At 35.8% G+C, this 14,185-nt stretch overlaps 1 protein-coding gene across 1 annotated transcript in view; it reads right to left on the reverse strand.

Moving 5' to 3' along the window:
* cntnap2b (contactin associated protein 2b) overlaps window positions 1–4,591 on the reverse strand; it is a 90,585-nt gene extending 85,994 nt beyond the window's left edge. Inside the window, 1 exon segment of the mRNA NM_001302242.1 lies at window positions 4,232–4,591. Coding sequence (NP_001289171.1) covers window positions 4,232–4,310 — 79 coding nt within the window. The 5' untranslated portion in view covers window positions 4,311–4,591.
* Window positions 4,592–14,185: the final 9,594 nt, after the last annotated feature.

Consider the following 14,185-nt stretch of genomic DNA (forward strand, 5'->3'; position numbering starts at 1 on the left):
ATTAGGGAGGAGAAAAGACATGTTTTAATTGCAATGCAGAGTTGTGCGATGATATACTGTAAGTCATTACAAATCTGTATGATTTCTTGTGTGAAATATGCGTAAAAATGAGTTGATTTTTTAAAATAATAATTATCATGCAGATTTCCGCCCAATTTCAGTCATTAGGTAGATATTTATGTTCCACATTTCAGACATATTTGTTCATTATTTTAAAATGTATCAGTAGATTTATATTTATTTCATTGTTTAATTGACAATTAAACTTATATATTTCCACACTGTAAAAAATACTGGTTGCCCTAAATTTTAAAGCTGAATCAAGTTAACCTTACGAGCTCATTGAACTTATATTAGGTTAAACTGACTTAAAACAGCTTGTGTAACTTATAAAACTAAGTTAGAATATGATTAACTTAGTTTAATAAGTTACAATGAACTAAAAACATATACTGGCATGATTAATTGATCATATAATTTTTATAGTGCACTAAAAATGAACAGTTTGATGTCCAAATCTCTTGTATCATGCTGAATTTTCAGTTATTTGACTTTTCTCTTGCTAATGGGCAACAAAAAAAGTGCAAAATGAGTCTCCTATGTTCAGAAATGGCTACTCTATGCAGTCTATGAGTTTATTATTGCTCTAATCTTTGATAAACAAAATAAATAATAAATAACAAATACAGTTGAAGGCATAAATATTAGCCCCCCCTTTGAATTTATTTTTCTTTTTTAAATATTTCCCAAATGATGTAGAACAAAACAAGGAAATTTTCACAGTATGTCTGATAATATTTTTTCTTCTGGAGAAAGTCTTATTTGCTTTATTTTGGCTGGAATAAAAGCAGTTCTTAATTTTTTATGAACCATTTTAAGGTCAAATTTTTAGCAAGCTATTTAATTTTTTCAACTGTACAGAACAAACCATCATTATACAATAACTTGCCTAATTACTCTAACCTGCCAAGTCAAGCCAATTAACCTAGTTAAGCCTTTAAATGTCTTTAAGCTAAAAAGAAGTGTCTTGAAAAATATCTGGTCAAATATTATTTACTGTCATCATGGCAAAGATAAAACAAATCAGTTATTAGAAATTAGTTATTAAAACTATTATGTTTAGAAATGTGTTGATAATTAATGGGGGCTAATAATTCTGACTTCAACTGTATATATAATTATTACATTTCAATTATTTATTTACATTATTTATTTAGTTTTATATTTAATTAATTATTTATTTCACAACATCTTATTTACTATGCTGTAAAACCTGTTATTCAATATAAGAAAACAAAGATTACTAGGGTGTGTTAAGAAGTCAACGTTGCAACTTTGGTTTTATTTATTTCTGAAAAGCTTGTTTTATCATGTGCTATGTAATCCAGTTTTAGTCTTTCGACATCAGAATTTCAAAATAAACATTTTAAAATAAGCCATAAGAATATCTAAAAAGCACTGCAAAAATCCTGAGTTTAAAGTGAATCCTACACCATTACTTATAAAGTATAAGATCTGCAGAACTCATATACAGTGCTCAGCATAATTGAGTAAACCCCATTTTGAAAATGAATATTTTTATTCATTTTTCAGTGAATATAGGCAATGTATTTTGGTGCATTTAAACATAACAGATTTGTCAAACAAATATATTTATTCAAATAATATTTTAGACACCAAACATTTTTAGAAACAGAAACTTAAATGTAATGAAAATATTGCAAAAATAAATAAATAAACAAATAAATAAATAAATACAACCTACAAAATTTCAACTAAATTCCTTTTTTTTTTGCTTCTTTTGATTTTTTCTCCTTTTTAAATTTGTATTTAATGTTTTCCTGTAACATATAAATTTGGGTGTGCTAGTTTTCGGACTGTTGTTGTAAGTTATCTTGTTAGATAAGCTCCAGATTTGGCTTTAGTACTGAATAATCTAATATAGATGCACAAATATAATATTGTAAAGCTTCCTACTAAAATTTGAAAGATAGATTTGTGAGGGGTGTACTTATATATGTATGCTAATCACTGTATGGTCTGAATTCTTTTAATGACCTTCAATTTAGATTATAATCACAAATGGGTGAACTGACAGCAAACTAATCCCCCCCAGGTGCCACACACCTGTCTCCTGGAGCATCTCTGGTTTCTGCACTGCTCCATCTATAATCCCCTCTCTTCTGTTTATACTATATTAAAGAGCGTCAACATGTCCTTTTAGCCATTATTTATTAATGTGTTACCCCAAGCAGAAAATGAGGCTACATGTTATTGCTACAGTACGATTTCTTTGACCTGTATTCACCATTATAAGCCACTGATCTATAACAGCCAGAGAAAAACACGAGTTCAGCAAAGAAAGAAAAGAAAGAAAGAAAGAAAGAAAGAAAGAAAGTTTTTTTTTTTTATTAGCCCACCCTTTGATTTTTTTTCTTTTTTAAATATTTCCCAAATTATGTTTAACAAAGCAAGAAAATTTTCACAGTATGTCTGATAATGTTTTTTTCTTCTGGAAAAAGTCTTATTTGTTTTATTTCGGCTAGAATACAAGCAGTTTTTAAATTTTTTAAATCATTTTTAATAATTTAGCCCCTTTAAGCTATATATTTTTTTCGATAGTCTACAGAACAAACCATCGTTATACAATAACTTGCCTAATTACCCTAACTTGCCTAGTAAACCTAATTCATCTAGTTAAGTCTTTTAATGTCACTTTAAGCTGTATAGAAGTGTCTTGAAAATATCTAGTCAAATATTATTTACTGTCATCATGACAAAGATAAAATTTATCAGTTATTAGAAATGAGTAATTAAAACTATTATGTTTAGAAAAGTGTTGAAAAAATCTTCTCAACGTTAAACAGAAATTAAGGGAAAATAGTATATTACTAATAGTAATAATAATAATTCCTTACATTTATATAGCGCTTTTCTGGAAATTCAAATCGCTTTACACATTTTGGGGGAATCTTCTCATCCACCATCTGTGTGCACCATCCACCTGGATGACGGGATGGCAGCCATATTGCACCAGACCATACACCACACACCAGCTGATTGGTGGAGAGGAGAGAGAGTGATGAAGCCAATTGTGATATTGGGATTGTTAGGAGGCCAGTGGGCGAATTTGGTCAGGATGTCAGGTTAAACCCCTACTCTTTTTGAAGGACATACTGGGATTTTTAATGACCAAAGAGAGTCAGGACCTCAGTTCATCTGAAAGACTGAGCAGTATAGAGTCCTCTTCACTATACTGGGGCATTAGGACCCTTACAGCCCGGCAGTTGAGCGCCCCCTGCTCTCCTTACTAACACCACTTCCAGTAGCAACCTAGCTTTCACATTTGGTCTCCCATCCAGGTACTGACCTGGCACTGCTTAGCTTCAGTGGGCGACCATGTGAGAGTTGCAGAGAGCTAGCTGCCGGCAATTTGTGCATATACATTAGATTAGTCAGAACTGAAGCCAAATCTGGAGCTTATCTAATAACGGTGCAAAAACTAGTACACCCAAATGTATAAGTTCGAGTAAAACAGTGAATACAAATTTAAAAAAGAGAAAAAAAAAATCAAAATAAACAAAAAAAAAATGGAAAAATTTAGTTAAAGGGTTGTAATTTTTTTGTGATTTTTGCTTAAATTTAATTGTATTATCTTTCAATTTCTAAATATGTTTGATGACTAAAATATTGTTTTAGTAAATATATCTGTTTAATAAAACTGTTTAAGTATATTATAATTAAATAAAAATAATTAATTAAATAATTAGTAAAAACTTGCCCATTTTACAGTGATGTACCTGTGATGTAGGCTACATTTGATGTATATTTGCTTAAAACTTTTTGATAGCCAAAACAAGTGCCTACGTGCACGAACGGAGCACAATATATCATAATCACAAAACAATGCTCATCAAACACCCACGTAGACAGAAGACTGAAGAGCCAAACACTGATATTCCCATGATGCTCTCATGCATCCAGAAGAGCATTAAAGCATGAAATCTCACACGACCATATGGCATGCATAAATCAACTTCTGAGGTCTTTTTTTTTAAATAAGCACGTGTGCTTCAATCGCACTATCCTATTTTATACCAGCCAACCATTGAAAAGGACAACCTAATATGGGGAATAAAGTATTTATGTTGCATCTATGAAGAGTCACATCCTGACGCATAATAATAAGATCACTGAACACACACATACACACACAAATGCATGTACTTACGGGCTCCTGTGCTGAGCTTCACATAAACACACCATATCCACAATATGAGCGGCACCTCCAGTCCGACAATCCGCCGCATTCTCACTTTTATTCCGATGTAAACAAAGAGAAACCGCGGCGTTTTGTCCTTCCGTCTCTCGCACCCTCCCTGCGCGGAAGGGAAGCCTTCAGGACTGGCGCTGTTTCTGCGTGCTTTACGTGCTCGACACAGTCAGCTTTCTGTTAAACCTAGGTAGAAAATGTGTTGGGACTCGCATTGTTTGTCAAAGCATGTCTTGGTGAAATCGCGTTTCGCTGAATGCTCGCATTGTTAAGCCAGACGAGGTTTTCCGGGACGGTCGCTGTCCAGGTGCTGAAGTTAATGAGGTCTCGTGTCTCCCCCTCTCCGTGTGGAAGTGGTACAGTCCACCTGCACAGTGAATCGCAACGGGCCGCTAAAAGGTAGGAAGGGAGAGGGGTGCACGATCAATTCTTAAAGGGATAGCGCAAGCAAAACATAAATCTGTCAACGATTGAGGTACATGCCTTCATGTTGATCTAAACGGTGTTTTTGAAGAGACTCTGATGAGTTTTCATGTGAATGGAAAAAGGTTCATAAACTTTATGCTTATGACCGATTGAAAAATAAATCATTATAATCAATAATTGGCGACATGTTGGTTCAGTGAAGATTGGTGGTTCGAGCCTCAGCTGGGCCGCCCCGCATGTTCTCCCTGTGTTGGTGTGGGTTTCCTCCGGGTGCTCCGGTTTTCCCCACAGTCCAAAAACCTGCGCAATTGAATAAATTAAATTGGCCATAGTATATGTGTGTGAATGAGTGTGTATGGATGTTTCCCAGGGTTGGGTTGCAGCTGGAAGGGCAAAAGCATATGCTGGATAAGTTGGTGGTTCATTCCGCTGTGGTGACCCCAGATGATTAAAGGGACTAAGCTGAAGGAAAATGAATAAATGAATAATCAGTAGTTTCATAATCCTAATAATGTAAATAATGTTCAGCTTCTGGCACAGACTGATCAGTTTACTCTATAAGTCCTCAATGCATCCTCGGGAGCCAAGAGTATTCATTTTGTTTTGCCTGAAAATGTTTTTTTATTTCTTCAAGTGTCGGTTGTTGTTGATTTGGCATCATGGACCACACATTTAGCTAAAAATCTTTGGTAATGTTCTACTGAAGTAAAAAGTCACCTAAGCTTTGAATGCATGGCCTGTGGGTGAAAAAAAATGGTAATTGAATTTTGTTTGAGTGAACTATCACTTTAAGATACATTTCTTAATATAAGAAAAAGTTATTTAGAGGATTGATATGTGAAAATGTTGACTGATCTGAAGTACTTTCAAAACTGTGCCATATTCATCTAATAAAACATAAATGTTATTCAAAAAAAAGGGAATAAAAAAAGGACAATGTTTCATTAGGAGATATCTAATATCTTCAAAAAAAAAAAAAAAGGTTCGGAATGAGTTGAAAGCCTATCATTTTAATCTATTTATTAATTCATTTTTCTTCCCTTTATTTATCAGGGGTTGCCACAGCGGAATGAACCGCAAACTTGTCCAGCATATGTTTTACACAGCAACCTAGTATTGGGAAACATCCATACACACAACTAATTGTTAACTCCAAAATGGACAAACCCAATAGTTGGGTTAAAAATGTCATTTAAATTTAAAATGAAAATTAAATTAACCCAATCATTTTTTCCACATTTGATCCAACATTGGGTAAATACAACCCAGCATTTTTCGAGAAAAAAATTGCCAGACATTCTGCATATTTATTAAAATCTGTTTTTATGTCTTGATTGTGTGGTTTTAGACTCTAAAATATGCTGGGTCATCTTAATATTGTGTTAAATATGGATAAATCCAACTACTGAGTTCAACTTTTACTGACATTTTTACTCAATGTTTGAATTGTCAATAGTTTACCCAAACTTAAGTTGATCAACTAATATTAAATTATAATCTTTAAAATGCAAGTCGCTGGCTTTGTTTCGATAAATATTTAGGTCAAATAACCTCTTGGTTTGATATTTTATTTATTTTTACCTTTAAATCAATTTGTCATTCATTCATTTTCCTTTGGCATATATCAGGGTCCCCACAGTGGAATTATTCGATAACTATTCCAGCATAAGTTTTACGCACATGATGCCCTTCCAGCTGCAATCCAGTACTGAGAAACACTCATACATTCTCACATTCACACACACAATCATATACATTGGCCAATTGAGCGTATTTAATTCACCTTTATAACCCCGCCTGCCCTACGCCACCCAACCCGCTCCAAGCTGGGATCGAACCGGCAACCTTCCGCATGGGAGTCGGATGCTCTAACAAGGAGGCTAAAGACGATGGACGCTAACATCTGTCGCTAGAGCACCTTTAGAGGTCAGAGGAGTGAGGTTACCTGCCCAGCACACACTAGCTGGCCTCCGTTACACCTACAGCGCATGTCTTTGGACTGAGGGGGAAACCGGAGCACCCAGAGGAAACCCAGGTGGACACAGGGAGAACATACAAACTCCATACAGAAAAGCCAGCTGACTTAGCTGGGACTCGAACTGGCAACCTTCTTGATGCGAGGTGACTAACCACTGAGCCACCGTGTCACCCATTTAAACCTATTATTTATATTATTTAATGAACAATTAATTATGCCATGGGGCAATTAGTGGAAGCCTTCAGTAATGAAGAGTTTTCTAAGTTGCTAATGATGAAACAAATCGTGTCAAGTGACAGACATTTTAAAATGTCTTTAGAAAACAGATGCTTTAAAAACAACTCGAGTCTGAGTAAAAGCCTGGTTCTGACACCATTTGTGATATTCTGCATTGATTAAAACAGTAATAAAGACCTGATGGTTTAATAAGGAATCAAATGCCAGCATTAGGGCGACGCAGTAGGTGCTGTCGCCTCACAGCAAGAAGGTCGCTGGTTAAAGCCTCGGCTGGGTCGGTTGACGTTTCTGTGTGGAGTTTGCATGCGTTCGTGTGGGTTTCCTCCGGGTGGATTTCCCCCACAGTCTAAAGACATGTGTTACAGGTGAATTGGGTAAGCTAAATTGTCCGTAGTGTGTGTGTGTGATTGAGTGTGTGTGCATGTTATACGCTGTGTAACATATAGTGGATAATTTGTTGGTTCATTCCGCTGTGGCGACCCCAGATTAATAAAAGGATTAAGCCGAAAAGAGAATGAATGAATTAATGAGTGAATGCCAGCATTTGCTCTCTGACACATGGATTTAATTGAGTAATCCAAGAGTAACCACAGAGGGGCGACAAAACCCCATTTAGTATAAACTTGCAGCAAGATCAGCAATTTTGCATAATATTTAATTAGTTGATAAAGATCACTGCCATTGATTTTAAATGCAAATGAACAATGTTTGCTATTAAACACTGTAAGATAATTCGACAGCACAGCGCCAGACCTCTGAAATGTTTCCACTCTTGTCATTTGAGCTGTAAATGCACGGAAAATAACGCCAGGTAATGTGATTTACTGTAAATATGTGAACGCTGAAGATGTTAGGCCACATCTGAAGCGGAATGCCTAACAGGAAGCTATAAGGGGATCCGTGTTTGGCTTGTCGTAGTGTTTGTGCAGTGCAGTGTCTGTTGTTCTTGGAGCTCATCCTGTTGTTAGCCAGTGAATTCTTGCTCTATTCTGCCTGGATAGCCTCATTCAGGTCTGCAGTGTACATCAGCAGTTCCCAAATTAAGCTGAAGACACTTTCAAATACAAAAGTGTCTGCATTAAAGTGGATGCATCATGAATTGAGCTATCTTTATTTTTTATTATTGTTATTATTATGATTATTTATTTATTTGAGGGAGGGGAGGGGGGCATTTATTGTACAACAGATGGATGGTTTTGGTATACAGTCCTGATTTACAAAACTCAATTAATTTCATCTTTATTTCTATAGTGCTTTTACTATGTAGATTGTGTCAAAGCAGTTATTTGAAACTGTGTCAGTCCAGTTTTCAGAGTTGAATTTCAGTTTAGTTCAGTTCAGTGAGGTTTATTTTCACTGAAAGTCCAAACACTGAAGAGCAAATCCAACAATGCGCAGCTCCACAAGTCCCACACCAAGCAAGCCAGTGGTGAGGAACAAACTTCACCAATTGACAAAAGTGAAGGAAAAGAAACCTTGAGAGAAACCAGGCTCCGTTGGGCACGACCATTTCTCATCTGGTCAAAGGGTTTTTCTTATTCTGCAAAATCATGCATATTAACCTTTATTCGGGTTAGATATCATTACAGCATACCATCTGCTCCTGGCAGAAACACATCTGTCACTGACACATATTCAGTTGTCAGGCAAATCAGTGCAAAAGGCTATGTGAGAGTGCAAACATACGGAAATCAAACAGCATCCTAAAGTTTTTGTTGCATGGCAAACTGTCTTTTTATTTAATGTTTTGTCCTGCAGGCACAGCCTTTTTATTTCAAATTGTGAAAATATTTATCAATATTACTATTTGACTGCATTTTTAAAATAAGAAACATTAAGATAATTATTACAAACCTTTCACCACAAGTGTGGATTAGTATACAGTGCATATTAGCATGAGCTACTTGCCTCACTGTAGATGCCTTACCATTGTTTTGGTATCATTGCCTTGATGTCAAAACAACATAAAAAAAAAAAACATGTCAAAAACATGTCAATTGATTTGATGTTAAAATCTTGACATGCATTTTACATCCACACACTGATGCTTTTTTGACTTCAAAAATAAGAAAGCTTCAATTACGAATTTACACAGAATTTATCTGTAAAAAAACTGACATCTCACACTGATGTCAAAAACACAGCAAAAATGTATTACGACACTGTCCTGTGATCAATTTTTGACGTCAGTGTTTGATGTCAGTTTGATGTCATTTTGATATTAAAGTAGTTAATTATTGTCAAATCGTATTGCATTTTGTACATGTTTTTTTCTGCATGTTTTTTATATTTCTCTTTGACATCAAAGTTCCCAGGTGGCACAGTGTCGCCTCACAGTCTCGGCTGGCTAGCGTTCCTTTGTAATATTTTGTTTTATTTAACATTTGTTATAAGATATTTAACAAAAACAGTACAATACCAATAAAAAGAAGAAAAAATAATACAAAATAATTGACATTAGCCCAACCCCCCCTCCCTTCAAAAAATCATCTCAGTTACAAATATATATATATATATATACTGTATATATATATATATATATATATATATATATATATATATATATATATATATATATATATATTTATATATTAGTGCTGTCAAAATTAGTGAGTTAACGCATGCGATTTTTCTTGTTGTGAGTACAATTGTTTGTATTCAATACTTTATTATTATTATTATTATTATTATTTTCCATTTTCCACATCTGTAATGCCTGTATTCTGGCATTTTTTGCAGTCCACTTACAATCTAACAAGGAAATAGTTTTTTTCTTTATTGGAATTGATTGTTTTGAAATTCAAATGTCATTAACATGCCTGTGTTTTTATTTCTGTAATAAATATGGCTGTCAAGCCAGGATCTTGATGGTTTATTGTGGGTATGTTGTTCACATGAAGAAATCTGTGTTACAAGTTAAACAAAAATTCTCATAAACATTTATATTTTTAATTTAAATAGTTTTGGTCTTGCGTTTACATGAATTTTACATTCGAATAGCCAAAATTACAAGTTTCAGTATTTTAAATGCGATTAATTGTGATTAATTTAAAAAAAATTTGATTCATTGTTTATATATACACACACACACACACACATATGTAGACATAAACATTAAAAACAAAACAAAAAATAAGACAGTTTTCACATTTTTACAAAGTCAGTGTCGTGAATATATGAGTTAGAGATGAAAATTTACAAAGGTAAATCAGCTGGTGTTTCTGTGTGGAGTTTGGATGTTCTCTCACTCTCAATGTTGGCGTGGGTTTCCTCTAGGTGCTCCCGTTTCCACCACAGTCCAAAGACATGCGCTACAGGTGAATTGAATAAGTTAAATTGACCGTATAGTTTGTGTGTGTGTGGGTGTTTCCCAGTGCTGGGTTGTGGCTGGAAAGGAATCCGCTGTGCACATATTCTGGATAAGTTGGTGGTTCATTCCGCTGTGGCGACCCCTGATAAATAAGGGGACTAAGCTGAAGGAAAATTAATGAATTAAAGTTCCAACTGGCTTAGCATTGTTTGGGATTACAGTGTCACATGTCCAAAATCATGTTTGCAGAGTTAGATCCAGGTCTCACTTTGTACATTTAAACCTTTTTATTCATCTGAAGCCTGAGATTTTAAAAACACCCACCCTCAACTTGGCAACAGATTCACACAAACGCACTGCTGAACAAAACAATCACTGGCGACACGACAAAAGGTGCAAATGTGAGCAAAAACATGAAGGATTGAAGTAGACAGAGTGCAGTGATTTCTGGCGTCGTAAGTTTTAGGTTCTTTTTACACAGACACACACACAGAAACACAAATCTCCCGGTCTTCTATAGTCTAGTCAACCCTGTTTAGCCCTCTGTGGTCCTGGAACCCCTCCATCGCCCTTCTGAGTCGCCATGACGACCTGAACAAAGGCCTCTCAGGCTCATTATTGCTCAGCGCCGATGTTGAGAGGAAAGCAAAGTGTGCCAAACTCACTCCCTACATTTATGAGAGCACTGTAAAAAGGATTTACTGTAACTAACACCTTTCTCGGCTCCCTAACAAACACCCACATCCCAAAGAAATGTTTTAATCTGTTTGTCTTTTAAAAAAATGCAGTAAACACCAATCCAAAATACGCAAATATCTTGCATTAAATACTACAAATGATTTGTATTAATGGAACACTACACTGTAAACAAAATTGCTGTAAAATATACAGTATTACTGTCAATTTTGGTTGCCGGTAATACTATAAAATTTACAAGTGCACTGTAAAATAACAATTGCAATTGTAGCACCATTGTAATTAATGATGTACACTACCTGACAAAAGTCTTGTCGTTGATCCCAGTGGTAAGAGCAACAAATAATAACTTGACTTCTAGTTGATCATTTGGAAAAGTGGCAGAAGGTAAATTTTTCACATGAATCATCTGTTGAATTGCATCTCAATTGTCACAAATACTGCAGAAGACCTAATGGAACCCGCATCGACCCAAGATTCTCACAGAAATCAGTCAAGTTCGGTGAAGAAAAAAATCATGGTTTGGGGTTACATTCAGTATGGGGGCGTGCAAGAGATCTGCAGAGTAGATGGCAACATAAACAGCGTGAGGTATCAAGACATTTGTGCTGCCCATTACATTACAAACCACAGGAGAGGGCAAATTCTTCAGCAGGATAGCGCTCCTTTTCATACTTCAGCCTCCACATCAAAGTTCCTGAAAGCAAAGACGGTCAAGGTGCTCCAGGATTGGCCAGCCCAGTCACCAGACATGAACATTATTGAGCAGGTCTGGGGTAAGATGAAGGAGGAGGCATTGAAGATGAATCCAAAGAATACTGATGAACTCTGGGAGTCCTGCAAGAATGCTTTCTTTGTCATTCCAGATGACTTTATTAATCAGTTATTTAAGTCATTGCAGAGATGTATTGATGCAGTCCTCCAAACTAATGGGAGTCATCCACAATACAACTCTTTTTTCCACTGCACCATGACTTTATATATGTACATTATTTCTGTTAAGTGACAAGACTTTTGTCTAAGCACAGTCAGACCTTACTGTCCTAATCAAATCATTCAAAATCAAGGCATGATCATATTTTATTTTGGTAAAATAAGTGTAATCTAGAGGCCTTTGCCTTTCATTTAAGCCACTTCTGATGCCAAATGATCAACTAGAAGTCAAGTTATTATTTGTTCTTCCTAAAACTTGAATAGGCGACAAGACTTTTGTCAGGTAGTTTATATTGCGCTTGTAAATTTTACAGTATACTGGCAATTTTATAGTATTGCTGGAAAAATTTATAAGCACACTACAGCACAACAGTAATTGTTAATTTACTGTGCACTTTAAATTTTACCAAAATTGCCAATAATACAGTATATTTTGCAGACAGTTTTTACAGTGTAGCATATGTTTAAAAACTAATAAGTGTGTTTTGGCTTTTTTCTTTTAATTTAAAGATCTACAGATACATCCAGGGGTATTTTAGGACAAAATGAAAAAATAAAATAAACTTATAAAATGCATTTAAAAATTCAGCTCATGCTCAGTTGCCCCTTACTTGAGATACAAGTGTCTGATTGTTTAATGTTGCAATAAATTTAGTTTGAAAGAGCTTATTACAAATATTTTGCAAAGCTACTGGTTAGATTTTAATTAAAATTGCCAAAACAAATTGTTTTCTTTTCCAGTAAAGTGCATTGGTTATATAACATAAGGTAGCTGGACAATAGAGTTGAGGATCCATGTTCAGATTTATTAATAGAGTAGTCAAGCAGGCAATGATTAATCGAGTACAAATGTAACGGAGGCCAGCTAGTGTGTGCTGTGCAGGTAAACCTTACTCCTCTGACCTCTAAGGGTGCTCTAGCGACAGATGCTATAGGCCATGGTCTTTAGCCTCCTTGGTAGAGTGCCCGACTCCCATGCGGAAGGTTGCCGGTTCGAAACCAGCGCTCCTCTAACCTCTAAAAGGTGCTCTAGCGACAGAGGCTAGAGGCCATGGTCTTTAGCCTTCTTGGTAGAGCACCCGACTCCCATGCGTAAGGATTGCCGGTTTGATACCAGCTCGGAGTGTGTTGGGTGGCGTAGGATCGGCGGGGTTACACAAACAGTAACATGAGTATAATCCAAAAGCATAGTCAGCAAAGCAGGTGAATGGTCAGGACAGGCAGCAGGACAACATTGAACAAAGCAAAGATCAAAAACCACAAAAGGACCAGGCAAGGAAAATGCTTAGAAATGTAACTGGGGAACAAGACTCAGTGTGTGAGTGCGTGCTGTTTTATTTGGTCCATCTGATTAGTCCATCATGAGCTTTCAGATGTGTGTGTGTGTAATCATGAGAGATCCAAAACTGGTGTGTGTGTGACGTGCCTGATGGGAAATGTCGTGCAGTTCAGGGGCAGAATTGTAGTTCGGGTCATGTCCCCCAGTAATCTATAAGGGCCAGATTACTGGTGATCATGACAGATTAATTCTTCACCCACCAATATGAATAAACATTATAAGAATTTATTTTTCTGTTTAAATTGAATGCAGACTTTGAATCACTTTCAATCAATCAAAAATAGTATAGGCCTATTGACCTTATTCTAAAATGCGGAAGTGCGCCTGTTTTTGAGATTGTTTTAGAACTTCCGATTCACTTGCCTATGGGACAAATGACTGGGAAAAATAAACGGCAGAAAACAATCAAACTACTTGCTCTAAAAACAAATGTTTGCATGACTATATAGACCAAGTAGAATAATATAATAAGGAAATATCAGTTTGCAACATCAAACAGCGAAACGAGCAGTTTTTAATGTCCAAAATGAATGGAAGTGAATGAGACCGGAAGTCTTGAGCCAAAAAGATTCAAATGGCTGCGCCCGCTCATCAGCGAAGAATAAGGTGAATATATACAGAGTAATAATTATTATTACGGTTACAGTAAGATATAGACCTGTCTATAAATATATGTGAACATTAGTAATATCAGTAATAACAAAATATACACTCATTTTCTTTTCAGCTTAGTCCTTTTATTAATCAGGGGTCGCCACAGTGGAATGAACTGCCAATTAATCAAGCAATTGTTTTACGCAGCGGATGCCCTTCCAGCCGCAACCCATCTCTAGGAAACACACACACTCATACACTACGGTCAATTTTAGCTTACCCAGTAGACCTATACCACATGTTTTTGTACTTGTGGGGGAAACCGGAGCACCCGGAGGAAACCGAACACGGTAAAAACATGCAAACTCCACGCAGAAATGCCAACTGACCCAGCTGAGG

Source organism: Danio rerio, chromosome 2 (assembly GCF_049306965.1).
Source record: "Danio rerio strain Tuebingen ecotype United States chromosome 2, GRCz12tu, whole genome shotgun sequence".
Classification (NCBI taxonomy): domain Eukaryota; kingdom Metazoa; phylum Chordata; class Actinopteri; order Cypriniformes; family Danionidae; genus Danio; species Danio rerio.